At 39.6% G+C, this 27,372-nt stretch overlaps 1 protein-coding gene across 3 annotated transcripts in view; it reads right to left on the bottom strand.

The window, feature by feature from the left end:
- The window catches only part of trappc9 (trafficking protein particle complex subunit 9), a 241,521-nt gene that overhangs the window by 141,935 nt on the left and 72,214 nt on the right, over positions 1-27,372 (bottom strand). For all 3 annotated transcript variants that reach the window (XM_085395522.1, XM_085395524.1, XM_085395523.1), the window contains 2 exons: positions 23,577-23,729; positions 5,840-5,958 (listed from right to left, as the gene is read on the bottom strand). In XM_085395522.1, coding sequence (XP_085251648.1) covers positions 5,840-5,958; positions 23,577-23,729 — 272 coding nt within the window. The remainder of the gene's footprint in view (positions 1-5,839; positions 5,959-23,576; positions 23,730-27,372) is intronic.

Here is a 27,372-nt window from a genome sequence, read left to right as displayed (position 1 = left end):
GTTTTAATATTTTGTTTGAACTGTTTTAGAGGTGTTGATTCAACTGATAATCAGAATGATGCCTTCACATTATTACTGTGAAGCTACTCAGGAAGACCTCAGGAAGCTACAGATCAGGAATGAGGTTTACTTTATAAACCAACAGTGAAATTGTTGAACAGACACAATTATACATAAAGCAGAGAATAGAAAAGGCTCTGAGCAGACTGAAGCATAAAGCTATGGTGACGAGGTGAGTAAAGTAATTGACAGTGTCAAGGAAACCCAGTTAAGGACATGCCCTCGCTCTCGCAGGAGATGAGTGCCTGAAGATTTGAAGATAATCGGGAAAAACGGCACATCCCAGCAGCCACGTCTCCTTCACCTACTGTGGATCCATTCCACCCTGACAGCACACACACATTTTCAAGCCCACAGGCATTTGCAGTTTGGTAGAAGCATTGAAAAACAGGTGTTAAGATTGAGCGATGGAAGGTCAGTGAGATAAACATGTGGACTCCTCCTGTGCTGAATACAGATCAGTCATGATTGATTGCACTTACTCATAGTCTGCAAATATTCATGCCAAGAAACACAACAGTGCCAGATAAACACATTGACCATATTTACAAAACATGAAGGAATATGATTTATTGAAGAAAGCGTGTAGAAGCATATGCCTGTCAGTTAATAGTAGACAAATTTGGTATAGGTGTTAGAAACAAATTCACACTTCACTGGCCCAGCAAAGACGGAGATACACAGAGAACAGGGTACTGTAGTGCCAAGCCAGTTTGGCTAGAAGGGTTTCAATTTCCGGTGCATCTGTCCATCCATCCCCCGGCCAAAAACCGTTATTATCAGCTAATACAAATTCTCTCTCATCCAATCACACGCACACACAATGACGAATTAACAGTATTCATATAACAGTAGCTGTATTCTAAAAGGCACTAAAACATGGAGAGAGTTCATAAAGGATGATCAAATGGTTAGAAAGCCATCTCGTTACAATAGCAATGTTTAAAGTTTCTACAATGTAAACACTTCTTCACTGGGTTTGTGAATTCATGTGGGTTGCTACTATGTCTTACCAATATAGAAAGAGAAGACGAATGGACGAGAGAAGACATATGGAAGAAAGCGCTGCTGGCATTCACGCATAAATTGCTTCCCAGAAACAACCATGTCGCAAAAATATCAATATTGGACAATCCCATAAAACCACAGATTGGATTTAATAACAGCAATTATTGTGCTCAGCGCCAAATTCGGCTCTCTGCAATATCTGTGCAACTGCATAATGGTTAAAATCAGTAAATGCCTGCTGTCAATGCAAAGGCTAAAAAAGGGCAAAATTTAATGAGGTTCAAATGGGTCGTCGTTACCAAGCTAGTTACTATGAATATGGTTATGGCAAGTTTGGAATTTAAGTTTTTAAATGAATTTGGAAAAAAGACCAACCTTATACAGTTTATCCAGGTTAGCAGGTGAGCTAATGTTAAATAACTTTAGCCAAAACAGAGCAGCTCAGGGTCAGATGTGACCCCCAAAATCAATAATGAATTCAATGTCCTTCTGATGTTGGCTGTTCTTGTCCCCTCGACGCTGATCAAATTCCAGTTGGTAGAGGCTTCGCTGGATAAAACCGGGTTTTGTCTCACAAACATGAGCATATCTGCTCACGCAAACAAATTTCTTGCCAACCCAATGCAGCAGCAGCTAGCTGGGTTGCTTGTTCACTCTACTTCCTGAAGCCACATCATCCTTTGTTTCCTACCTTTATGCTGGAATCTGTCTTGTACTGTGAACCTTTGTCCTATGTAATGTATGTTATGTAATGTATGTAATTGCTGTTCCGTGTTGATGCTACGGGGTATTAAAGTTGCGTAAAGCATGTTTAAATTTCAATGTCCGTCAAGAAAGTCTGAGATGTTACACGCCAAACTTGACCTCTATGGGTGCTTTTACACATATATCCTCCTGTTTCTGCTTTGATTTTTATTTGAGTCTACTTAGCGTTTACATTGGTGACGTCATACAGAGTGCCTGTTTTAGGGGTGGCGTCCTCTATCATCCTGTGTCAAGGGGTGAAATCAAATTCTTTTGACTGACAGTAAGCCGTGCAGCTCATGAACCTTTTATGTCCCCTCTCTCTGGTGTCATAACGAGGTCAGTGATATGAAAGAGACTATAAAAACATAAACAGCGTACATGTCAATATAGATCTGTATATTAAAGGAATACATTTACCTGATGGTCACCACTACTGATCTAATGGCTTAAGCAATCCTTTTCCTTTTTACTCAAAATAAACCAACTGGGCTTGACTGCTCCTTACAATCAAACAGATTTATTACTATGTTAGCTTGTTTGCTAATACTAAAACAACAAAGCTGCTCTCATAAAATCTTGTGGTTTGCCATTAAAGCTTTAAAGCCAATGAACTTTAGCAGAGTGCACTTGAAAACAAATCAGCTGCTTCGTTTTGATCAACGTGGAGTCGGTACGAGCAAATTCTGTTTCTGTCATTAAGGAACCCACCCACATTTCTGCATGTTTCAGAGCTCATTATTATATAACATGTAGCAGAAGCTGGGGTAACTTCCTAGGGAAAGTATTTGTGCTAACCCCTTCCAAAGCCAAAGAAGTCGGTGGGTCCAACTTTGGGTGACGGATTGTTGTGGTGTTGTACTGATGCTGGCACTCTTATTGTTTTATTTTGGTGGAAATGCGTGAAACAGACTCCGGATTGTCCACTTTTACAGCAACGGTGCCTCTTAAGCAGTGCATACATGGTCCACACCCGATTTTGACTGAAAGCTTTCAAGACATACAAACACACAGCTTGTTAGAAAAATCACAGTTAATATTGGGTGTACAGTCATCCAAGAATGATAGAATCCACTCAACCCAACTTATTTGCTGGGATGTTGAACAATGCCATACCTGTTCCTCCCTTGTACGTCAAAATGCATTAAAAGTGTGCTGGGTCCTGTAGGTTTGAGTCAAAGTGCTGAAAACAATACACCCTATAACAACAATGAGTCATACAGCTGCAAACCCAGAATAAATTTGCTATAGCATGCAGGCATAGGCGTCTATTGTGCACACAGTGAAATGAATCACTCTGGTGTCTACTGCATGTCCAACAATACATCTACAAGAAAGAAAAGAAAAAGCTCACGTCCTTACAACCTGCTCAAAGGCAGAACTCTAGCACGACCAGAGTCTCTTTGTAATTGTCTTTTTATGGAGGTTCGTGCACCATATTCTGCTTTTAAACCCAGAATCAAACTCTGCCTCTAATAAGCCTAACCACCGATTAAAATGTCCAGCCCATCTTAAACAATGGATATTTAACAACTTATCCAGCAAATCCAAAAAGAGTTTTACACACACGTGATGGTTCGAAGCCCCGGCTATCCCATGGGAAACTGTTTCGAGGGTCTGGGGCCACTCTCTGGTAATGTGGTGAACCCACTGAGATGGGATTGGCAGTTTCCGCAGGCAATGCCTAACCGGTGCTATGGGGTTTGGTAGGTGGAAAGCCTGCTATTTCTTCATGAAACGGCTATGGACTCACTTTGTGTTATCGTAAATTTGACAAACCATGGGTTTGCATTTATGGGAGGGGGTGTTACGGCCCTAGCAGGGCCTCTCTCTCTAATGAGGGTGCCTGTGTGGGCGTGTCCCACTACCTCCTGCCTGAGGTGCCACCTTTCCCTCCTGTACAGCTGACTCCCATCAGCAATTAAAGGTATTTAAGCCCAGAGCAGGGTGAGCTCTGGGCCAGAGTGCCATTTGTGTGGGTACAGCTAGTGAGCTGAGTGTTTGTGGTGTTTCCAGCTAGTGAGCTGAGTGTTTGTGGTGTTTCCAGCTAGTGAGCTGAGTGTTTGTGGTGTTTCCAGCTAGTGAGCTGTGTTTTGTGGTGTTTCCAGCTAGTGAGCTGTGTTTTGTGGTGTTTCCAGCTAGTGAGCTGTGTTTTGTGGTTTCCAGCTGGTGAGCTGCGTTTTCCTTTTGACTTTTTTGGCATTACTGACCAACGCCTGAGTTTTGTTTGTGTTACTTTTATGGTGATAGCGGCTTGTCCGTCTCTTTTAGTTGAATTACTTCAATAAAACTATTTCATTTTACTGTTTCGCCTCCTTGACTCCTTTTTCTGACCCGGTCACTTTTGTTACTCCCCCCTCACCGCCTAGACCCCCCCAGGGGAACGTAACAATACATAAAACTCTGTCTAGGAAGTACAGAAAATTAAAATAGAATTTTGATAAGATGTTCTCTCTGAACAAACTAATATTGCAGCTGCTTTTGACCTTGCACTGCAGATTATCCAAACCATAAACAAAAAGGCTCAAAACACAAAGATATCCTGTCATTTAAATTCCAGCTCCATATTTTTGTTCTTTGTCTCTGCTGGAGTTACTCTGCATGATCCCAAATAATCCTCATGCATCTCATCCTGGGCACTGGTGCAGTCCCTCAGTTCATCCCCTGTCTGAAAAAAGCTGTTTACTTTCCTTTCCCCTCCCTTCATGCCAGCTCGAACAACAGGTGGGTGGGGCCTCTTTGCTCATAGCTAAAGCTTTGCATCTGAGGTGAATATATTAGGAATTTCTTCTCTCACCAAAAATTGAAACCAAGGGTTTAGAGCAGGCTGAAGCCTGAACGCTGGTTAACAGGAATTATTTATACATACACCAACCTCATTTTCTTAAATTCTTGGCCATGTATGATATGAGCTTCAACTATTAATAATTGTATATACTTAATAAAAAGATCAAAAATAGTTTACATTTTGTTGTAAGTTTTTTCTGTTTAGATGGCCATTAATCACACAAAACACACAAAAAAATATAATAAGCAGTTTTGCATTATACAGTATAACCAAATCTTTACATTAAGTTAAAGAAATATAGTATAAAGCACAATATCCACTTTTTGTTCATCTACGATCATTTGGCCCAGTCATTTTTTCCCTTTATAAGATAATGTAAGTGCTAGACAAGTCCTTGCAGAAGCTTCTAAGTTCACCAAGGCTTAGACTATGAAAAAAGGTTTTTCTTTTTTTCCCCCTCCCAACAATTAGTCATCATCCTATCAAACTTTTCAATGGAAAAGGTGTGTTCGGTAGCACATCTGAACATCAAACAAAATAGGTTTTCTCTCTGGATGATTCATACAGGACAAAGCTTTCACAGGTATTGTGGCATTGTGACTTTCAAAGGCAACACAATGCAGTCTCCACACTTGCAGGTGTCTGCTGTGCTACAGGTGAACCCTCAGCAACTAGACTCAGTCAGACCGCCCATTTCTACCCTTCAGATACCCACAAGTCCTCAGTGAAACTACATCCCCTGCTGATCCTGTGCATTCTCATTCTGCCGGTCTCCTTTCCACCACTCTTTATTACCTAGTCTAATTTATTCTCCTGTTCACTCTTGCTATTTTTGTACAAAAACCCAAGATGTTCCCCTCGTGTCTACAGCTCAGATTCAATGAGCAGAGTGCATCAGGAGCCAAGATGTATTACCATCCACATAAACACACTGCTTCCACAGACATTTACAAGAAAGTCTAATTGACAGTAAATTGTGCAAAACCATGCACACACAGTATACAGAGCTATTGGTGTGAACAGGAAGAGAGACAGAGGCAAAGTAAGAAAGTAAAGAAACTAGCCAGAGATACTTATCATTTGAGAAAAGGTGCAGTGAGATTGGACAAGGATGAAAATGGATTTTCACTAAACCATACAACAAGCCAGAAAGCACAAGAAACAGACTGTTTGCATTTTGAACTGAGCAAAGGTTTCCTTTCTTCCCCACGCACTTCAGAGAGGCTTTTATTTAGTCACCTTAATGTGGCTGTACTCAGCCTTGCTGGACTCGCTGCCGACGGGCTTGGTTTCAGCCCTGGGTTTGAGGACTTGGCGGAGGGGACTGGAGATTGGTAAGCCCGTCACACTGATTCCATCTGTTGACAAAGCACAGCAAAACACAGTCAGAAAAAAACAAGAAATCATTAAATTGAAGTTGGCAGAGCATTTGCATCATTTGTGGTTCGAGTATTTCTACAACTGTTGGGTATCATTATAAAATATCGTCGTCACTCCTGAGGTTCCTTCATGGGGTAGTGCTTAGAAAGCTCAGAAAGACCTAAATTAGATCTGATGCAAACCAAAACAACTGTTTAGTGTTTTTAAACTTTTGACAGACAATTCACTCAGCATGGCAGGTCTACAATTTCAGCAGAAGCCAAAACCATGAGGAGCAACACTTAGTACAGAGACAGTTTAGAGGCTAGTCTTTAATTAAGACCCAAAAGAAAGAAGTGCAGCTAAAATGTTAAAAGAATTGGTACCAAACTATGTGTGAATTTTCTCAAATGTGAACTGAAATCATAAAATGTATTGCTAACTAGTAGTAGTAACTATATTTTACAGACTCTTGCACATATATAGTACCTTGCCGCATCCCAGAATACAATACAAAACAGACCACAGAAGCGTTTTAGCTCAATCTTGCAACGTGAGCCTGATAGTTTGTCTGGATCGAGGTTGGCGATCACCAACGGACCAAACACACCAGGTGTGAAAACAGCCCTGGTCTAATCTGTTAGCATGATTATGTTCTGTATGTGGTCCTGTAAGTGAGGCCTAATTCCAATCTGTCAACTATATGACTACGACTATATGACACACAACATAATTATAAAGGGGGACTCTGTTTCAGACGTATTCAGACGAAATCTTTATCTAAATCTCTCACATTTCTTCATTCTCTTTTTCTTATTATTTAGTTTAGGCAACTTACATGTTCTATAAAAGGTCCTAATGTATGTGTGCTGCTTCCTCACTACTGGACTCTCACTTCCCTTTCTTGCTGTTAATTGGCTCCTGGTGGTCCCTCCAAAAAGCCAATGGGCGAAACCTGAGCCCCCATCAATACTCTGCATGGGTTATTTTATAACTGCCAGCACACAGCTAAATATTAGTAATACATATTTCTGCATCAGTTACTGTAACTTGCACACATGCTCAAAGATAACTAACTTAATCAGGACGGCAACAATTAGCATGAGCACGACTTGGGGTCAGACGAAATTAGTGGGTACCCTGAAACTAACACACAGTGATGAACCTTTATAGTTATGCTGTTCCGAAAGGTCTTGATTAACCTTTATGTTCATTCTGTAAGTTCTAGTGTGTAGTGCTGTCAGCATATATTGCATTACACTGAGAGATCTAACAATTTCTCTGCTGTCACTGACATAAAATCATGTCTATACACAGCAGAGGTTTACCCAATGATACAAAATATCAGTGGACTTTATCTCAGGCTGCTGTTATCATTTTTCTTATCAGATAGCAAACATAGTTCATCTATTGCATCACAATTGCTCTACGGCCTATCTGATTTTCAAACTTTTAAATAACAGAAAATCTGAGATCACTGGGTTTATGGTACTATTTTGTGCATGAGGATATGAATGAATGATTTTATGTCCATGACCTGAGAGAAGCAGCATGGACACAGAAGCAGCTGCACAATCAGCAGCTGTTAGGCACCACCAGAGGGGCTGCTGCGCTTTGAACTCACTGAAACAATACACAAAAATGACGCCCACAGCTTAAGCTCTGACGTCAAAGGAATCATGTCACTCTCCGACGTCAGCAGGATAAAAAGCCCTGCAATTTCCCCCTAGAGAAGGGAAATTACCGGCCTTTGCAGCAGCTTGGGCTATTGGGTTCATGATGGACATATTCACAAACTGTCCAGCTCTAAAATAGCTACATAGAAAACCGTTCAATAGAACCACATGGAAGAGGACTTCTGTCAAAGGGACTTGCTTGTACTAAAGGATTACACTACTGTGCTGCTAGAATTCATTTAAGTGAAAATTTGGATTATGCTAAAAATACAACAACAACCAATAAACATGGATATGTTGCATTTCCGACTAACAACTTGGCAGGAAAAACAAATGAATATAGCCGTAACAATTGTGAGCAGATGAGAAAAAATCTTAGTAAAAATAGCAAGAATTCATAAACGGTAGAAAGAACACACAGATTTCCTTCTTGCATATTTTTTTGATGAAATAAATAAGAACAGTTTGTTCAAACACACAGTGCTTCGGGCTCTTTCGTCTCCAACTGCAGTCTATTTTAAATAAAGGCCTGATTCTCGATTCGGAACGTGTTAGTAAGGACCCAGGCACTTTTTGAGAAAATTCTCAAACTAATTAATTATCCTCTGCCCACCTGCTGCAGATAAAGGGGACTTTGATCTAACCAGAGGCTTCATTTAGGTACACCTACAATAACAGACTTCTGGGGCCACCTGGGGGCAACAGAAACAAGTTGAGAACACAACACTGATTAACTTTATCATCAACTTTTATCATCAACTTTTATTGCAAACAAGCTGCTTATTTACACATCTAACAGTTACACTGTTATTCATTTAGAGTCTCTTTTTTCTGACCACCTGGCAAATGAAAGACAAATAATAACTTGAATCTGGAGAAAAATCTTTTTTTGCTCGACTGTGTTTAACAGCTGGTAGGTAATTGCTTCTTTCTGCAGTTTTGTGCTGAATGAGGAGCTTTTTTTCCAGCCAAACAAGAAAGTTGCACCTTATTACCGTGCAAAGTTACTGTCGCGCTGTTTTCACTGCGTTGCCACATTACCACAATAATATGTTTGAGGTGGGTCTAATATCATGTTCTGTAATAAATGTCAGGTGAAATGCAACTTATGTGTGAGTAATTGTATTTTATATTATTGAAGAAAAACTAATTATCATATAATACTGAAGAAAAAAAGCAGAACCAACTGTCTCCTGCAGTTATTAGAGCCAATACTGCATATTCTGCAGGACTCAGATACAAGGCTACTACTGCATTAACAAAGAAATGAATGATTTATCTTGCTGTAATTAACAACCATAAGTGATATCAGATGGATATTAGCTGAACTACTAAGCAGAGATTTCACAATACCAGCAATTTAATAGCTGGTAAAAAATACCACCAGAATTAAGTAACTCAATACTCGCCCACCAAAAATGGTGCTTTTGTAAATGAAAGCAACAAACCTAGTTGCCTCTTAATGTTAATACAATGGTTAGCACTGTTGCCGCGCAGCAAGAAGGTCCTGAGTTCAATTACACCATCAGGCCGGGGACTTTCTGTGTGGAGTTTGCATGGGTACTCCGGCTTCCTCCCACAGTCCAAAGATATGCAGTTAGTGGGGATAGGTTAATTGGTTAATCCAAATTGCCCATAGGTGTGAATGCGGGATTGAATGTAAGCGCGAATGGTCACCAGCCCTGCGACAGACTGGTGACCTGTTCAGGGTGTACCCCGCCTCTCGCCCTATGACAGCTGGGATAGGCTCCAGCGCCCCCCGCGACCCTGAAAAGGATAAGCGGAAGCAGATGGATGGACGAGGTATTACAATGGTTACACTATGACAGCTCAAATATTAGTCACTGCAAATATATTTGTTATTTGTGGTTATGCACTCACTTACGCTCTCCCCGAATTTGCTTGGCTCAACTGGTTGTAGGAGCTGTGTTGCAAACAGGGAATTTGCAGACTGTCCTCTGGTGGACACACTAAGCCACGTCAACAACCTTAACATGATCTCCTCCATACCTGCTTCATGCCCTGGAGGACGGGGCTGTGGCCCCCCCACACCCTCTAGCAGATCATTACATGAAGGAACCTTTTAATACAAGCACGTTCATGCTCACAGGTTTACACACGGGTGCTCACACACACACAAACTACACCCTTTTTGGCTGCTACCTCAAAGCACACTGTGCGCTGTCGATATTACATACTGCACAATAATGTTTAATATTTAGTATTTACTGTCATATTCCCATAGACCATGGTGATGTTGTTTATTATGTTGCTCTTTTTTTTTTTCTTCTGCTTGTTTTCTCTTTTTTCTTTCTCAACAGGTGATCCAGGTGATTGATATTTGTATTTTTCGTCTGCTTATTTTGTTGTTTTTTGCCGTTTATCACCGTCCCTCTTCTCCACTGTTTTTCTTACCCTCTTTCTTTTCCCCAGTCAAGTCTGTCCCGTATTTAGCAAGTGAAAATACAATAAAATAAACAATAAAAGGTGAATCAAATGGACCATTATGGCAAGGCTGGGATGGTCCATTTGGTAAATTAAATCCGTTGGGCATCTTTCTTCGCCTTTGGACAATAATTCTGATGGCAAAAGAGCCAAACGGGACAGGCAAAAAAACAAAAAAACAAAACAACCTTAACATGGCTGAAAAGTGTTACTCCTGGGGTTTTTTTTGTTTTGTTTTGTTTTTTTAAATCAACTTTTTTCTGTTTTTAAATGTATTTATCAGCTGTGTCAGCTGGACAGATTGGCAAATACCTAATTTTAGGAAAAGAATAAAAAAATCAAAAATCATTCTGGCTCTACTGCTCAACTTTAAATATCTGAATACATGACGATCCCAGTCTGAAACGAAACAAGTTCCTTGTGGTTAAAATATCCTACAAATAAAGCAGAACAATTGTTATGTATATGAATATAATTAACCATGAGCCCCCCACCCCCAAAAAAAAAAATCATCACATTGTCAACTGGCATTAACAGTTAAGCCATCTTACTAAAAACCCCAAACAGTGGATTCATCTGGACATAGAAACGCTGACTAAATGTTTTGCTAAAGATTCAAAGCTGACTGGTTGGCTGACACAGTCTCCTCCTATTTACTCATTTGCTATATCCTGCTTTTTAATAGGTTAGATGTACATGCAGGCATAAACTCTGAGTGCCGGGGAAGGACATGAACCAAAAGTGACGCTTGTAGGACTTTATTAGTCGAATCCAGCATTATGATACACAGTCTCTTTCAGGAGACACACATGACTCGCCGTGTCCTGTGGTAAAGTGGGACCGTGTGAGTAATCAGTGTTGTGATTAACGATGGCACCCCTCACAATCATCACCTCCTTTTTCACCCACCTTCCAATCAGCATCTGTCTCGTTGCCTAACGGCCTCAGGGAAATTCAGGTGAACTCAGCATTTTTATCACAGGCGGCCTTGCTGCCAGTGTTTAAATAGAGGGGCAAAGATTGGGAGTGTCATTTCTGAAATAAATGGAACATTATTAGCAGAGATCTAGACGTCCATGAAATGCAGTGATGATAGGTCAGCTGCACTCACCTTTACGAGGCTTTTTCCTACAAGACAAGTATATCTAACAGATTTTGAAAATATGACCGTTACATTAGAATCTTTTTCAATTGGTCGTTCAGAGGAAGAACCATCAAGATAATGGAAAATGCAAGTCAAGCACTGCTGGACCCGATCCTCATTCAATATAAACTTTAACTGTTAAAGACCGCAGTGTTGATCACTGTGTTTAAAAGCGTTCTGTCACATATTGTGTATTTCAGCATAGTTGTCTTTTCTGGACATCACAATTCATGAAATTCAAACTACTGTGGCATATTTTTCAATGCAGCTGATAAACTTGTTATTATATGCTGCTCAAAATCTAAGATAATAAAAACATCACAGCATAACAAAGTTAATTAAACTGTGCAAGATGTAAAAACCACTGTGAATCCATTTGACCTGCTTTAGTAAAAAATTAAAGTGACCACATGGGAACAGCAGAAGCAAGAGCAAGACAACCCCCAGAAAAAAGGAAGTGGATTTGCTGACAGCAGCCCCAGACCATTGTTCTCTCTTCATCTCTCCTGACTGATTTTTCTCCAGTTTTACTTTTTATTATGTTCTTGTCACTACTGTTAGCATGTGATGATACATGCATGCCATTCAGGGTGCAAAGGTCATGCAGGATGGCACATCTAAACATGAAATAGTAAGGTGTTCCAAGCCTCCCAGCCCAGTCCCTATCTCAAAGGTGTAGAGGACATACAATGATTACAATAATCTCCAGCAGGCTAGTTCCTGACCAAACTATCAGAAACATGCAGATGAGGGTGGCATGAGGGCCTGACATCTTTTAGATGCACCTAAACTCACAGCCCAACATCCTGGATTTTGTTTGACATTTTCCAGAGAATACCAGAAACGACAGGTTCAGAGCCCAGTTCTCTTCATAGTGATGTCCAGACTAAACACATGTGACAATGAAAGAAGAAAGTCGAGCTGTCAGTTGATGCCCTGAAGCTCAAGCGCACTTAAGTTTTACAGCAGGACAATTATTTGATATACACAACAGCAAGTCCACCTCTGATTGTTTAAGTCTGGAGAAGTCTAGTCAAAGTCTGGACTAAAATCTGATTGTGATCCTTGCACATGCGCTTAAACAAGCTACGCCTGTTCAAAAAGTCTGCAATGTGGCTGAATTAAAACACTTCTGAAAAGAAGAGTGGGCCAAAATTCCTCCAGTGATGTAAAAGACTGATTAGCAGTTATCGCAAAATGTCAAAGAAGTTCTTTCTCCCAGGGATAGGTATCACTTAACGTCACACAGAGTCGGGTAGATTTGTTTTTTTCCCTCTAATAAATGACGTAATCGTTTAAAAACTGTATTCTGTATTCCCTGGGATTATCTTTGTCTAATATTAAAATCTGTTTAATGATCTGAGACATGTAAATGTGGCAAATATGCAAAACACTTAGTTTAGAGCACATAGTTTAAGGCTTAGGACTTATGACTTTACAACAAAAAAAATAGTCAAGAAAGGGGTGAGGCATTGAGGCATCCCTCTGCAGAACCAATATGGTAATTATATATAGTAGAATGAACACATATTCCTGTTAAATAAAAAGACCACAAGGGAGGAAATGGTAATTCAAAGCTTCAGCTATGGAGTCTTTCAGGATCATCAAACCCACAACCTGATCTCTCCTTGATCTGAGGTGGAAGGTGGGACCTTGATTAATTTAAAAAGTTGACACAGTCTTGTAGAATTTAGTGGAAGTAAGACTAGATGACTGTCACTAGATGATAATTTGATTTAGCTTTCCTAATCAGGCTAGTGCAGACATTTCTTTGTGGCCTAGAGAAATCTTCAGGGAGAGACCTTGGATCGTTCTTGTGCTTTATCTCTGCTGTTGATGGCAATGAAGACTTGTGAACAGAGCCAAGTATTATATCTGCAACTAATTCTATTTTTAATGGGGGTTCATAAGATATAAAAACATTAAAAGTTTTGAACATTTAAAGTTTTCCAATTGCATGGATGGATCAGTAAAAGAAAATACAATCAGTGATAAGTTGTAGAAAAAAATTTATTTTTTTGTGTTGGTAATTTGTGCATAAGATTAGGGGATTGTAGTTGATAAGGCAGTGATTGGACTTTTTAACAGTGACATTAGCAAACAGGGTATTTGTGGCATCTTTTAGTTTTTTTATTCATTAATGTTAAGAGGATTTTTTTAGATTTTATCTGATATGTTTCTATGAGTTAAAAAAAAGATGATGTCTGGTAACATGTGAGGGAAAACAGCTAGCGATCAGAGCTGTTTCCATATTTATCAAATTTAGACATAGTAGCATAGTATTAGCATACATAGCAGTCTGACATAAAACTGCACATCAAAAATAAGTGTGCATGTCCAAACATACAAACACACAGTCAAACATGCATAGTTTGACATACAGTCTTACTTTCATCCCTTCATATGTACACCTCTGTACACTATGAGAAGAACAAAGACCAAAATGAAAATGGAACAGAGAGATTAAAGAAAGCCTAACCTATAAAATTAGTTTTGAGCTGTTATTTAAAACAAAATGATTCGACCAACCTGACAGACTGAGGAAGACTGTTCCAAAGTTTAGGAGCTACAGCCTCTAAAGAATGGTTCTCTGGTTTTAACACAGGCGCATCAAACAACTGAAGACCCCGATCAGACAACAAGAGAGGCCAACTGCTGAGGTCAGGTCTCATAGCTCTGCTACAGCAACAGAAGCTGGGCCATGTAGGGCTTTACATGTTATTAATAAAACTTTAGAATGAATCCTAAATTTCAGCAGAAATCAGTGAAGGGCAGTAAGTATAAGGATTCAGGCTACAGCTAGTTTTTGATAGCAGCCTAGTTGCTAGTTTCTAAACCGGGCTTACGGGCTAAGGAGGACAGTGAGACACACGTATAAAGTCAGTTAAAAACGTACAGCACGCTAAAAACATCACAATCTTCACTCACTAGATTTGTCTTGTTGCGACTTCTCTCTCTTCCACAAAATTAAATTCCACTTGGGTCTCCGCTTTGATACTTTGATACATATCTATACCGTAAATAAGCATCTGCAGCTGATCCGAGTAGGACATCCGGGGAGCGTTTCAAACACAGGAGCAGATCTGGGAGCAAAACATCCCCTTTTCTTGGCTCTTTGTGTACATTAAGTTAACTTGCCGATGACGCCTGTGAATTTTTTAACTATGTATTACCTCATTTGGATTGATTTATTTTTATAAAGCATATAAATGCCTCCACATTTAAACTGAAAAACTAATTTTAGTTAGAAATCTAAGTGTCAAAGTGACAAAGATCAGGGAATGCGTGAAGTGATTAGCGATCACAGTCACTAGGATTTGATAGTATATGAGCTGAAAAGAGTGGAGTTGTTTCTTTCTCCTCCCTCATGATTTCATGAGACAGACCAATGTCCAACTTTGTTTGTTTGTATTATTTCAGAGTAAATTCAGCTTCTGTGAGACACCTTTCCCAAAGATTGATTACTCTTGTAGCTAAACTGAAGGATTAAGGTGGATTTCCACATCTTTTTGAAGGGAGATGCTTTTACAGCTTTACAATATTTTTTAAAAGCCACCTCTAGCAATGAGAGAAAGCAGGTTGCAAATGTTTATAAATGCTGCTTTGATTCATCAATGATATGTATCAAGATGAGAGTTATATGGAAACCTACATAAGATTTATATCAGGAATTGATTCATAGCATAATACCAACTCAATAAAACCTCTTGGATATTGGTCAGCTAAGCAGCAGAGGGGATTGCTAATCCTTTTCAGCCGCTTTGGTATTAATGAAATTAAGGGCAGGTGCACTAGAGGGGCAACTATGAGACAACCCCCCCAAAACAGAAATGGATTTACAGGTGAAGGCCACTGAGAGTTTTCCCTCATCTTCTCTGACAACTTTTACCCCCTCACTAGCTTTGATTTTGGCTAGGGTCAGTGTCACTACTGGTAGCATGCGGTAATACCTGTGCCCTACAGAGGCTGCACAGGTAGTTCAACTCTTCCAGGACGACACATCAATATATGCCACTGTCAGAAGGTTGGCTCTATATGCCAGCACAGTCTCAAGAGCATAAAGAAGATTCTAAGAGACAGCCGGTTACTTCAGGAGAGCTAGACAGGATCATAGAGGACCTTCACCAATCACCAGGACTGGTATCTCCAATAAAATTGATTCATGTTTGTGGCTGCAATGTGACAAAATGTGGAAAAGTTCAAGGGGGCCAAATACTTTTGCAAACCACTGTACTAGAATTAGAAGAGCCTACACTGGTGCAGTGGGTCCTAGGTACTTCATGATGCACGACACTGCCTGGCCTCATATGGTGCGAGTCTGCAGGCAGCTCCTGGAGGATGATGGAATCAATACCAAGCTCACCTCACTAAAAATAAGTAAAATACAACACCTCTGGGACATTATGTTTCAAGGTGTCTTTAAATTCAGTTCTCTGTAGGCTGAGCATTTCCATTTGCACCAAATGGCATCCTTATATTCCTAACATATTACCTTGTCCATACGAGTATAGATGTCCAGCATTATTTATTTTTTTCCCTGATGTGATTTCAAAGCTTTTCTTTTACATTTTTCGATCAGTGTATTTTAACAAATTCTTTTCTGATAGTGAGCACTACAGACTGATTTAGTCTGTACCTTGGAAGTAAAAACAAAGTTTTTGAAACAAAGATTTTCTCCAAAAAAAGAATCCACATACTCGAGCTGTTCACAACAGCAAAAATATAAAAAGCTTCCATGGAAAGGAAAGTGTAGATTGAATAGCAGCTGTGCTGTATGATTTGACAACGAGAGTACATTTGAAATCTAACATCAAAATGTCACAGGTTAAATACTTTTAAAAAAGGTGTTCTTAAGAGCTCAGCCTGGCGGTCTAAGTTAAAAGTTAAGTAATCTGAAACTAGCTACATCAGTAGGACAGCAGTGCATACGCTCAGAGATGTCGACTGAGGACATGCAAGATTTTAAAAAAAAAATTCTTCCAGCCTCCAGTGATGCGTCTCTGGCGTCTCTTTCTCTGACAGTTGCAGACACTGACTACGGTACAAGGTGCTGTCTTCAAAGACAGCCGCAGCATTAATGTAGACACTGACACTGTCATTAGATACGACGCCCACACCATTTAACACAATAAAGCACTGTAAGTCAAGGCCCATTACTCCTGAGTGATGACATCACTTCCATTTGATCCTGTGTTATGATTTCGTGGTTTTGAGCTGGACACAGAATGAGAGATAAGCCTGTCTGAGGATAAATCATTGAGGGTCAACCTGTTTTGAATGTTGCCTCTGTTTCCCGTGGCATAATTTAACCCACTGGTCTCAGCTCAAACACTACACACTGAGTGCCACGTGGACAGTTAAGCTAGCAGGCTGATTTTCTCTGCACCGTGGTGAATTACTGCACATAATTGTGTACAGTTGCATTAAGTAACAACACACAAGTAGTGTGCACACCGAATCTCTGACCACACACAGAGTTTGTTTTCATATTTCATGTGGGCAAAGTAAAGGAAAGTTTCCATGTGTCCACATTCGTATTCATCCACATGCTCACAGCCATCTTCAGATTTTGTTATTGCAGTTTTTAACAACTATATTCATTCAGGACTGATTGTGTTGACCTACTTGTGCTACCAAGGACAATGAATATTTATAACACAGAGAAATTTCAATTAAATGGATCGGTAACAATGGGCATCTTTTTGCTTTCATTTTTTAAAAAATCTTATTAAAATTTTATTTGTTGTTATAATTGCTTTTGACACAGGATACGTGAACAGTTGGTCACAAGCATTTCTTCAGATTAGATTTTGTTTAGCTGGCTAAACATTTAAGAAACTGCTACAAAATATGGGTACTCCTTTTTAATAAAAACTACAACACATTTACATTAGCTTAGCTAGAAAAGTGGCTGTCTACCCAAAGTGTAAAAGACCCTATCATCTAACTTTTACAAGAGGACAAACGTGTCTTTTGAAATACTGAACCAGGGCCCTTCACAGCATACTGAATACTAATCATCCCTGTTCGTTCGTTTCACAAAGAGAGTATGACATTTAGGGTCATCTTGAAAGGTAGATATGAAATGTAAAAGTAAGAGTAGAGGTTAAATGTGACATGAAGAAGAGGTCAGTCCGAAGTAATGTGATATTAGGAATCCACATATATAATTCCCTATAATACAAACAATGGCAGTAAAAACGGTTTTAAACAGATCTGTATAGTATCATTAACACTTTTAACACTAATAACCTTCAGATAAGTCTGTTGACCTTCAAGCAGAGGTCAGGGGTCAAACGTAACATGATATTTTATATTTTTAAACTTTACATTTATTTACAATACACACCACATCTGTAAGAATCGTAGCTTTTAAGTTAGAGTAACAATGATTTTTGTCAATTTTCAACCAATAAATCAATAAGTTGATCTTGAAGACCTCGTGGAAAACACCAAAACAGAAAATGGCTCAATGGTTTTCTGGCACATTTTTTCAAGGTTGTTAAAAAGAGTGCTGCCATGAAGAAAATCGCATATTTCAGCAATTCAGCATTGTTTTTGGTCTTTGCAGATCAACACATTGTTTATATGAGCAGTGCCGTTTTTTGTGGATTGTATTTCTTAGACACAAATTCATGTCATCTTGAAATGCCGAATCATAACAAAAGGGTAGATTATTGCTCAATGATTTGCCACAAATGGTATTTAAACCATTGCTTGGGGACAGAAAAACTTTGAAAAGAAATAAGAAAGCCTGTGCCGATCAATATCATCGTCAATAATGTTCCACTCAAACGTTTCCTTTAGAGAGGTAATATGCATCTGTTTCATACACCACAAAACAACTGCATAAACAGCCAAGTATCTTATTCCCTCTGGGCAAGATACTCGGGCCAAGTTGCCTCTGATAAAATAAGGACTTGTCCATACATGGCAGAATTAAAATGTATGTGTCACCATATGCGTTGGCTAAGCGATACAATTAAACTGCTGCTGAATGTAGCAGTTGTGCTAAAGATAATCAAGGTTTTACAGTTTAATTAGCAAAGATGGCAGAACTTCCATAATCTGTAAACCTTCACAATCCTCCACGGAGCACAGGCAGAAAAAACTAAATCTTTCTGCAAAGCAAGTTCATCAGCATGTTAACACAGCGTTATTAATGTGACTCCATTACATAGCATCAAATGTGTTTAATAAAAACGGCATCCCATAGTGTCACTATAGTAACTGCTTTTTATAGCAGAAAACAAGTCTTATCTCCTTATTTCAGGGCCTCAATTATTGCTCAGCTAATTAAAACATTAAAGCAGTGTCGCTTAAATGACCCCATGAGGCGAGTTGGCACTGGAACTGAGATAAACATGCAGCATTGTATGCGTTTACTTTCCCTGTCATTTGAATTCACGTGCAAGTACACGCAAACACACTGAGAAAAATACTCTGTGCTGCACGAGCAGGTCCGTATTGATCGCTCATTAATATTCATCAGCCCATAGAGGCTGTAGTAAAGAGGTTCAACAGTGTGAAGAGAGCTTGGGAATGAGACAGGAAAGAAAGAAGGCTGGGCATGAACTATGAGAGGCTACGAGGAGGAACACAATGAATGAGCTTCGAGGTAGGGGAGAAGGTCGGACTATTTTTTTAAGCAGAAATAAGAATTAGAAGAGAGGAAATCCAAGCGAGGAAACTAAAAGCTAGGAGGGAAATGGAGGTGTGGAGACCTTGAGACCTCGATCCTATTACTGCAGAATCTTAAATAAGGCAGGCAGAATGCCTGGAACAAGAACACTCCTCTGTACAGCAGCACATGAACACTCATCAGCAATCAATATGTACATAATTTGAGACGGATAGTTCAAAGATGACTTTACTATTTTCCATTGCAGGGCTAGCCCTCAAAATGATTATCTTACTGATCACCAGTTTAGTTCAGCGATTGCTTTGTCTATAAAAATGGAAAGAAATAGGCTAAATGTACTTGTGCAATGACAGAAAAGAGGAAAGCTCCTGAATTTGAAAAGGTAAAGCCATCATTTTTTTTAAAACACCAACAATTATTCAAAATTTCTGTCAGCTACTGTTCCGTCTATTGTTTCAACACCACTCCACTGAAAGACAAATGCAAAAGTAACCATCGGTAGAGAAGTTTCAATCAAGACACTTGACATTATTACAGAAACCATCCATTTTCTTAAATGACTATGCAACTCACTGTGACAGGGGGCTAGAGCTTTTCCCAGCTGTCATTAAGCAATTCAGAGTCATTTTACAATCATTAGCTGAACCAATATGTATGTTTCTGCACTGAGAAAAGCGGGGCACCTGAGGAAACTTACAAAGACACAATCCCACACAGAAAGGCCTCAGCTGACCTGCATGCTCGAGCCAGGAACCTTTTTTCCTGTGAGGCGAGAGCACTAATCCATGTCTTATTACTAACGAAGCCTTTTTTTAAAAAATATTCATGGTTAGCTTATAAATATGTTACGGTACGCAAGCAGAGATATACAGACCTGAAAATTTAGCCAGACTGAGACTGGGGTTTATAAAGCTCAATTACGATCTGATTCTTTTATTTTTATTGGACTCCACTGTATAGGTGGCTGCGGTTCAAAAGGCAGGGCAGGTCATCTACTAATCGGAGGGTTGCGAGTTCAATCGCTGGCAAGAGGCTGAACCCAGAGTGTCTCCTGATGCATTCATCACAGTGCAAATGTGAAAGCACTTGGACATATAAAGAAGCACTTGAATGGGTGAATGACGCATGCTGTGCTTTGAGTGGTAGAAAAGCACAAAATAAGAACCACTAATTACCACTAACTGTGCAGTTTTTGGGCCGGGGTTCTGTTTTTTGTTTTTTTAAATAGCCCAACAGCTCCGCAGCATTTTGGATCATTTTTAATGATAAAGTTAAAGATACACTAGTGCTGCCACACTAGTGTGTGATACCCACTAATATGTGATCACTTTTATGTGAATTAATTTAAGTAATTTTACTTTCAATGTAAGTGATATTTCCATTTGGGAATGCCCTAAATAACTACAGTAATTTTAACAGGAAACTTGGTAACTACCCCGGGATATTTGTAGCGGACGCTCCATTTTTGTACCAGTAGGTGGGAGTGTGAGACCATGGTTTGGCCTGTTGTTAGCAGCCTGAATATGGCGTTATTTTTGTGCCACTATTCTGAGCGCACGTAAAAAAAATTTGCAGGTGCAAGTGTTGCATTTTGAGGAGAAATTTATTTTGAGCGAAGAAAAGCTGAATTTGAGTGAACAAAATTCATTGCTGCGTGCAAAAAATGTATTTCAGTGTTTGCTATTATCCACACACACAATAGCAGCCCCTCTCGCTCAGTTTTTGCACTTGCGCTCGCTCGCAATGTGTCGCTCGCGCTCTCAACATTTCAGCCCGTGCGCGCTCAACTCGTTCTGTACACCGTTATATTTGTGCCACAAAACCAGCCAATCACAGACTTGGATGCAAAAAAAATCTGATTGGCTGTTTTCGTCTCCAACCAGCTCGAAATGACGAAATGCAATATCCCAGAATCCATTTCGTCCAAAACTCAAACGAGGCAGTGGCGGAGGAACACAGAGTGGCAGAGTTTGAAATATTACTCTTTGTGGGTCACAAAATAAACTTTTAAGATATTTTCATGCGAGAATGGTGCTGTGTAAACTTCTAATATCTGCTCGATTTATCAAGACATCACATATTTGCATAAGTGCTCTAACGTTTTTGGAGATGCCTGTTACCCACCAGCTGACCGAATACCTGGACTGGCCATTGGGCATTTACCCGGCATTTGCCCGGTGGGCCAATGGTGATTTTTCATTTTTATGTTAGTTTGTTTGTTTTTGTAATGGTATAAACAATGAAAGGTGGTGGATTAGCCAGCTGGTAATAATCAACTCTGGGCTGGACCAATTACAATACATCCGTATTGAGGGGAAAAGACTTCAGCGAGAATAAAAAAGACACAAAGCTGGAGTTATTCTGTGTCTTAGCTGCCTCTTCTCTCCTCATTCTCCCTCCCTCTCCTGTTGCTACTTCAATCATGAAACTGATCAATGATCAGCTGATCGTCTCTCTTGTTTGTTTATCTCCCACTTTGCGCCAGAAACAGGAAACCAGCGGATGTTGCGCTAAACAACAACAGCAGCACGTTCAAAATTGATCAGCTGTTGTTAGAATTTATTTAAAATTAATTTCTAGTATCAGCTGATGTTTGCTGGAGCCACAGCTGTAAAGCTGGAAACATGAAGGTGATACAAATCATACATATATACCAACAAAACAGTGTACATCACTGTCACAACAGCGTTTGTTTTCGTTCAAAGGCTTTATGGTTTTTCCAATAATACCTGGTGGTGTAGTCGGTGATTTTTTTGTCAGTTCAGCCTTATATATTATGTTTAACCCGAGTTCCCACCCGGTCAGCTGGTGGGTAACAGGCATCTCCGAAAACGTTGGAGCACTTATGCAAATATGTGATGTCTTGATAAATCGAGCAGATATTTGAAGTTCACACAGCTACATTCTAACATGAAAATATCTTAAAAGTTTATTTTGTGACCCACAAAGAGTAATATTTCAAACTCCGCCACTCTGTGTTCCTCCGCCACTGCCTCGTTTGAGCTTTGGACGAAATGGATTCTGGGATATTGCATTTCGTCCTTTCGAGCTGATTGGAGACAAAAACAGCCAATCAGATTTTTTTTGCATCCAAGTCTGTGATTGGCTGGTTTTGTGGCACAAATATAACGGTGTACAGAAAGAGTTGAGCGTGCACGGGCAGAAATGTTGAGAGCGTGAGCGACACATTGCGAGCGCAAATACAAAAACTGAGCGAGAGGGGCTGCTATTGTGCGTGTGTATATGGATAATAGCAAACACGGATATACATTTTTTGCATGCAGCAATGAATTTTGTTCACTCAAATTCAGCTTTTCTTCACTCAAAATAAATTTCTCCTCAAAATGCAACACTTGCACCTGCAAACCTTTTTTACGTGCGCTCAGAATAGTGGCACAAAAATAACGCCATACCCTGAAGCGCATGCTCCGCGCTGTTTTCTCATAATGGCGGAGTATTCAGGAAACGGCAAACCACGTCTCCCTGTCTGATCATTTCTTTCCTATTTACAGGTTCGCATCGTGCCCGAAATAGAATATAATAGCAATCACATCCATTATATAGCATAGATTAATCATTACGGTTGGAAAGTGAAAGCGTACAACATTGTGTAGTACAGTAAATTAGACTTTTGTAAGTATCTGTTTACGGCTTTAGCAGCATGCTATGGTTAGCATGTTAGTTTGGGTCACACACCTATGCTCTGTGATGTTAGTGATCGGCTCCACCGTTATTCTGTATTGTTTTAGTATCTTGTTTTCTGCCATAAAGTGTTTCCGTGAATTCAGTGCACATGTCAAGATGGTGCTGATTACACCATTCTTTCAAACTATTTGAGATTTATAGATTTGTCTTGTTGGAATTCATTTTGAACCAAGTCTTACAAGAAAATTGGTCATGTTTATGACATTAGAATGTGTTAATTCCCTTTAGTCTAGTTGGTAACAGAACACATATGGAGAATGTGTGAGCTATGTTAAGAATAATAAATACACAGTTGTAATACTGTAAAAGAAATAAAAGGAGTGCATAATTGTGAATTTGAATAAATAATGGCGGAGTATTCAGGAAACGGCAAGCCACGTCTCCCTGTCTGATCATTTCTTTCCTGTTTACAGGACACATATATAGCTGTCTACAGGTGCTGCCACCCGGTACCTGTAACACCAACATAGACCAAAAATAAAGTTTAATGATTTTTTAAAATAAGATAATACAACTATTGAACCATTTAGTACAAATTTAATTTCCCGTGGTAAATATAAGACTAAAATTGCCATAGTTAAAGCAGTTTTCAATGTTTAGTTCCAGTAGCTTATTAAAAATATGTCGTGTTATTTAGTGCTTAGTCTGTTTAAGAGGGTTATCATGAATTAAGATGATATCAGCACAGACTGGTCAGGACAGGTGACAAACTTGATTGAACCTTTTTTTGATGTTATTTATGCTTCTTTTTATTTAGTTTTGTTTTTTCTAATGAGCATCAAACATACCTGTCTGGCATGCCTAGTTGCACTTGCACACAAACATACATCTCGATAAAGGTTGAAATGTTAAAATCTCTAATGTTGTAGTACCTAAATATTGATAAATAAGTACTAACCTGTAAACCTTGATGATTATTTACACCTATAGATTGTAACCTTATAGTAAACAGGAAACAGTCAACTGCATTTTTCATCTTTAGTGCTGAATTATGAGAGGGCTCACCATCGTTGAGGTCCTGCAGCAGGTTTTCCTGGCCGGAGAAGTCGAGCTTGACTTTGATGTTGACAGTCAGTGTCACAGACTGGCCCGGCTTTAGAGGCAGGTGAGACAATGCCTCATCTAACTCCCAGCTCAGAAATTCCCCAAACACTTTTTCTGCAAACACACAAAACAAACATAAAGGATCGGTGAAACAAAGAAATATCGGAAAACAAATGCCAAGGAATTTCCCATTGGGATACAAGGTGGCAAGACGTGGATGCAAAAGTATTTGGTCAAAGTAAACAGAGACGCGCATGGAGCCATTTGAATGCAGCTTGCGCAAATGTGTGCTTACCAGAGCACTTGTTGGTGTGTGTGTGTTTTGTTCAAGACAATGGAAAGAAACAGCATCTGAGGGGCATCTGATTTACCTGCCTCAGGCTGCACCATACAAGGTGTTACTATCACATTTCTTCTGCAGTAAGCTTTCAAAAGCAACAAAGCCGCCGATGGATCTTTTACCCACCAGTCTCTCGGTGCCCGTCACTATACCTGATGCTCTAATTTATGCCACAAACCCCTGCTACCTGCAAAAAATGGCTCAGCTGCATCCACTTCAGACAGAAGTGCCAAATGAATGATACATCACCTGAATAAAAGCATGTGTTCTGTCTGTGCAGGTGAGCCTCTCCTGCTCTGAGGTATTGGAGGAACAGCAAGCAGGCTGGGTTTAACACGCACTCACAGAATAAAGTGATATGCAAGCTCGCTGCAAGAACAACGGTTTACAATTCCCTGCTTGATTCATAAGCAAAGCATGTAAAAACCCTCTAAGAGGATGTGAACAGAGGCAGCATTAAATAAAGATTTTGTGAATAACACTCCCCTTTAAATATTCATAAACTCAGAGCTTTTTGCAGTGAATTAAAGGAGAGGGGGGGAGGCAATGAGATGAAGTAAATGAAAGGGGAAAGGGGGAAGCTATTTATTTAAATATGCAACATCAGGCCTCACATTTCTACAGGTAAACAGCTATGATTGTGGATGATGTCATCACACTCTTTGATTACAAGTCACAAGAATAGCAGCAGAAATGAGGCCTGTCTGAGGTGCAATAGGGCGAAAGTACAGGCCACCAGTGCAAAGCAGAGCTAATTTTAAAAGCCATGTAATCAATAACACCACTGTGAAAGTTGTATTGCTCAGCTGTGTTGGGTTAAAGATGCGCTCTACATTCGAATTTTAAAGAGATTTATGAATATCATTTTCAATTTTCAAACAAACGTCAAGCTAATGCTCAATTTGCATAATTCTTCTGAAAAACCAATCATTTCAAATTAAGATTACAAATCTCTAGCTTAATAAAATCAGTAGTCAGACACATTTCTCATGATCAAGTCTGTCTGTAGATTCAAGAGCTGCGTTTCTCTGAGCCACTGTTCTGGCTGATTCTGCTATGGAGCTCTCCTTTGTTGATGACCAGATCTTTTTTTAATGAACCATCACAAATACACTTAAATAACCTCACGGGACAAAATGCAGTCCTGTTTAATCAGATTTGATCACCTGCGTTCAACCTTCTCTGTGTAAATGTACATTTTTGAGAGCTAAAGCAACAAGTGTTAAGAATTATAGTTGTTGCAGTGACTAACTTTGATTACAAGGTGATGGGAGGCAACCTGTCTTCAAACAATTGCGGCCCAACTCTTGTTGTCATGTAATTGCTTTCCAATTTACACAACCCATTGCGGTCAGTCTGAGTCAGTCTACTCCGATGAGCCTGTGTCTCTTTACAACTCAACCAGTGGACAACTGACTGTATTCTAGTCGTATTCAAATATGAAAGTGAGTCGAGGAATTTCACATCTGTGAGGTTCTGACTGGACACCGAATGTAAGTAGACGGCAACAGATTTTCTCCAATTCATCACAGTTAATCACCGTATCATCACAAACAGTTTGCATGAAATTGCTAACTTGACCTCCTTCAACCACAAAGAGCAGATTAACTCCATCTTATTATGTTTATTTGAAAATACCAACTGAATGTGAAAGATCCTTGGCTTAAAAGCAACCATTGTGCAAGTCATTGACAGACCACCACAAACATTTTGTTCGTGCACTGGTCTCCAACCACTGTGTTTGCTAATGTGACTACAGCAGAAAGTAGGAAAATGACAGCTGTTTCCTGTCCTCCTTATATGCTCTGTATAGTTTGACGCAGCTTCTGTTTTAAAAAGAATAATAATAATAAAAATAATAATTCTTGCAAGCATTGTCTTGAGTGACTGTGATTAGCTGCACTGGCCCCATCAAAACCAGAACATGTGTTAGGTGCCCCTAGTACTCCGAAGGGAGTCATCCTGATGGAGTCAAATGACAAAGAAACGCAGAGGCAGCCGACAGTCTGCTCATGGTAACACAGTCACTGGAGCATTAATAATCCCGTTTACCTTTCATGTTACGGGCTGTGCAGACAAAAGTATTTCATCCTCGTGAGACATGAATTTGTACAGAAGTGTTTCTGAAAGACGACTGAAGCGAGGTTTATATCTAAAGCGCAGCAATGAAGTTACAGTGATGAACAAAAGGTCTGACACCAGTTTATTTTCTGCTATTAAGAAACGATTCAGTTTATGTCTATGCTTATTTAAAACTAATACAATAAATTGCTACCTTTGTTATCTATACAGTCGTATGAATATATATTTATTTCTGGGAAAATGGCGCGGTCTCATATTCCAAGATGGCTGTGTGCGCGCTGCGGCAGAAAGAGTAATGTTTTGTTTGTTTTGCCACAGATGTCTTCTTATTGTGACTGTGCTCATCTTTTATTCATTCAGCTCCCAGAGAGAATGGAGAGCGAGGCTCTCTCAGCTGTGGCCTGTCTAAAGCCACTACCAGTTTATGACAAAGGAGGCACAGGTGGGAACAAGTAACACGATGATCAGGAAAGACTAGTTTTGTCCACATGGTGCTACACTACCACAGCCTCTGTCCCCAGACTGGATCAGACATGCAGCCCAGGCGTGATATCATAATGCTGAGTATATGTATGACTGAACAACGCCTAGGGAGAAAAATATGAAGTACCACAAGTTTATCAATGCATGAAACCTGACGACACTCAACTCCACAGGAGGCCAGACACAAAATATGCAATGAGAATTTGTGCACCTGACACATTCTCACTCAATCTTAGTGTGCAATGTTAAAGTAGTGATTAGTTTTCCATCTAAATGTAGCACAAAAAAAATTAGCAAAGAAAACATGCAAATCAACACATTTTCTGCTGAACAGCTGGTGCCGTTAATTCTTCCAGGTGGGCCTCGTTAAGTCGCTGAAGAAGAAAAAGCTCAAAGAAAATTATGTTAAGAGACAACGTAACCTTAAATGAATGCTAAAGATGGTGAAAACATGGCACCTACTTTCATGATTGTGATGAATGATGCTGTCTGTTCAATCCAGGAAAAAAAACACATTGAATGCTTCCATCCGCCACCAAAACAACATGTTTTGGTTTTTATTGCTCCATTTTTACTCCAGCTCAATCCGAATTTACACCAACTTTAAGTCAAGCGGAAGAATGTTTTGTGAAATTTTTGCCAGCCAATTCTTTTTAAGATGTCTGCTTCAACTCATCTAAAACTAACACACAGCTTTAACATGAGTGCTGTAAATCATTGATCATCTTTGAGGTTTTATACCCATTACTGCAAAAACTGTGTTTCAAATGTAAAGAAAAAAACAGTTAACATTAACATCATTAGCAGCACCGGTTGGCGGTACTGATGCTTACTTGATGGTTGTTTTGTTTT

The sequence above is a fragment of the Rhamphochromis longiceps genome, linkage group LG22, assembly GCF_057381845.1.
Source record: "Rhamphochromis longiceps isolate RC_006_pf linkage group LG22, R_longiceps_female_GT1.1, whole genome shotgun sequence".
In the NCBI taxonomy this organism is placed as follows: Eukaryota; Metazoa; Chordata; class Actinopteri; order Cichliformes; family Cichlidae; genus Rhamphochromis; species Rhamphochromis longiceps.
Note: the sequence above shows the minus strand (reverse complement) of the source record. Positions and strands in the feature narration are given on the sequence as shown.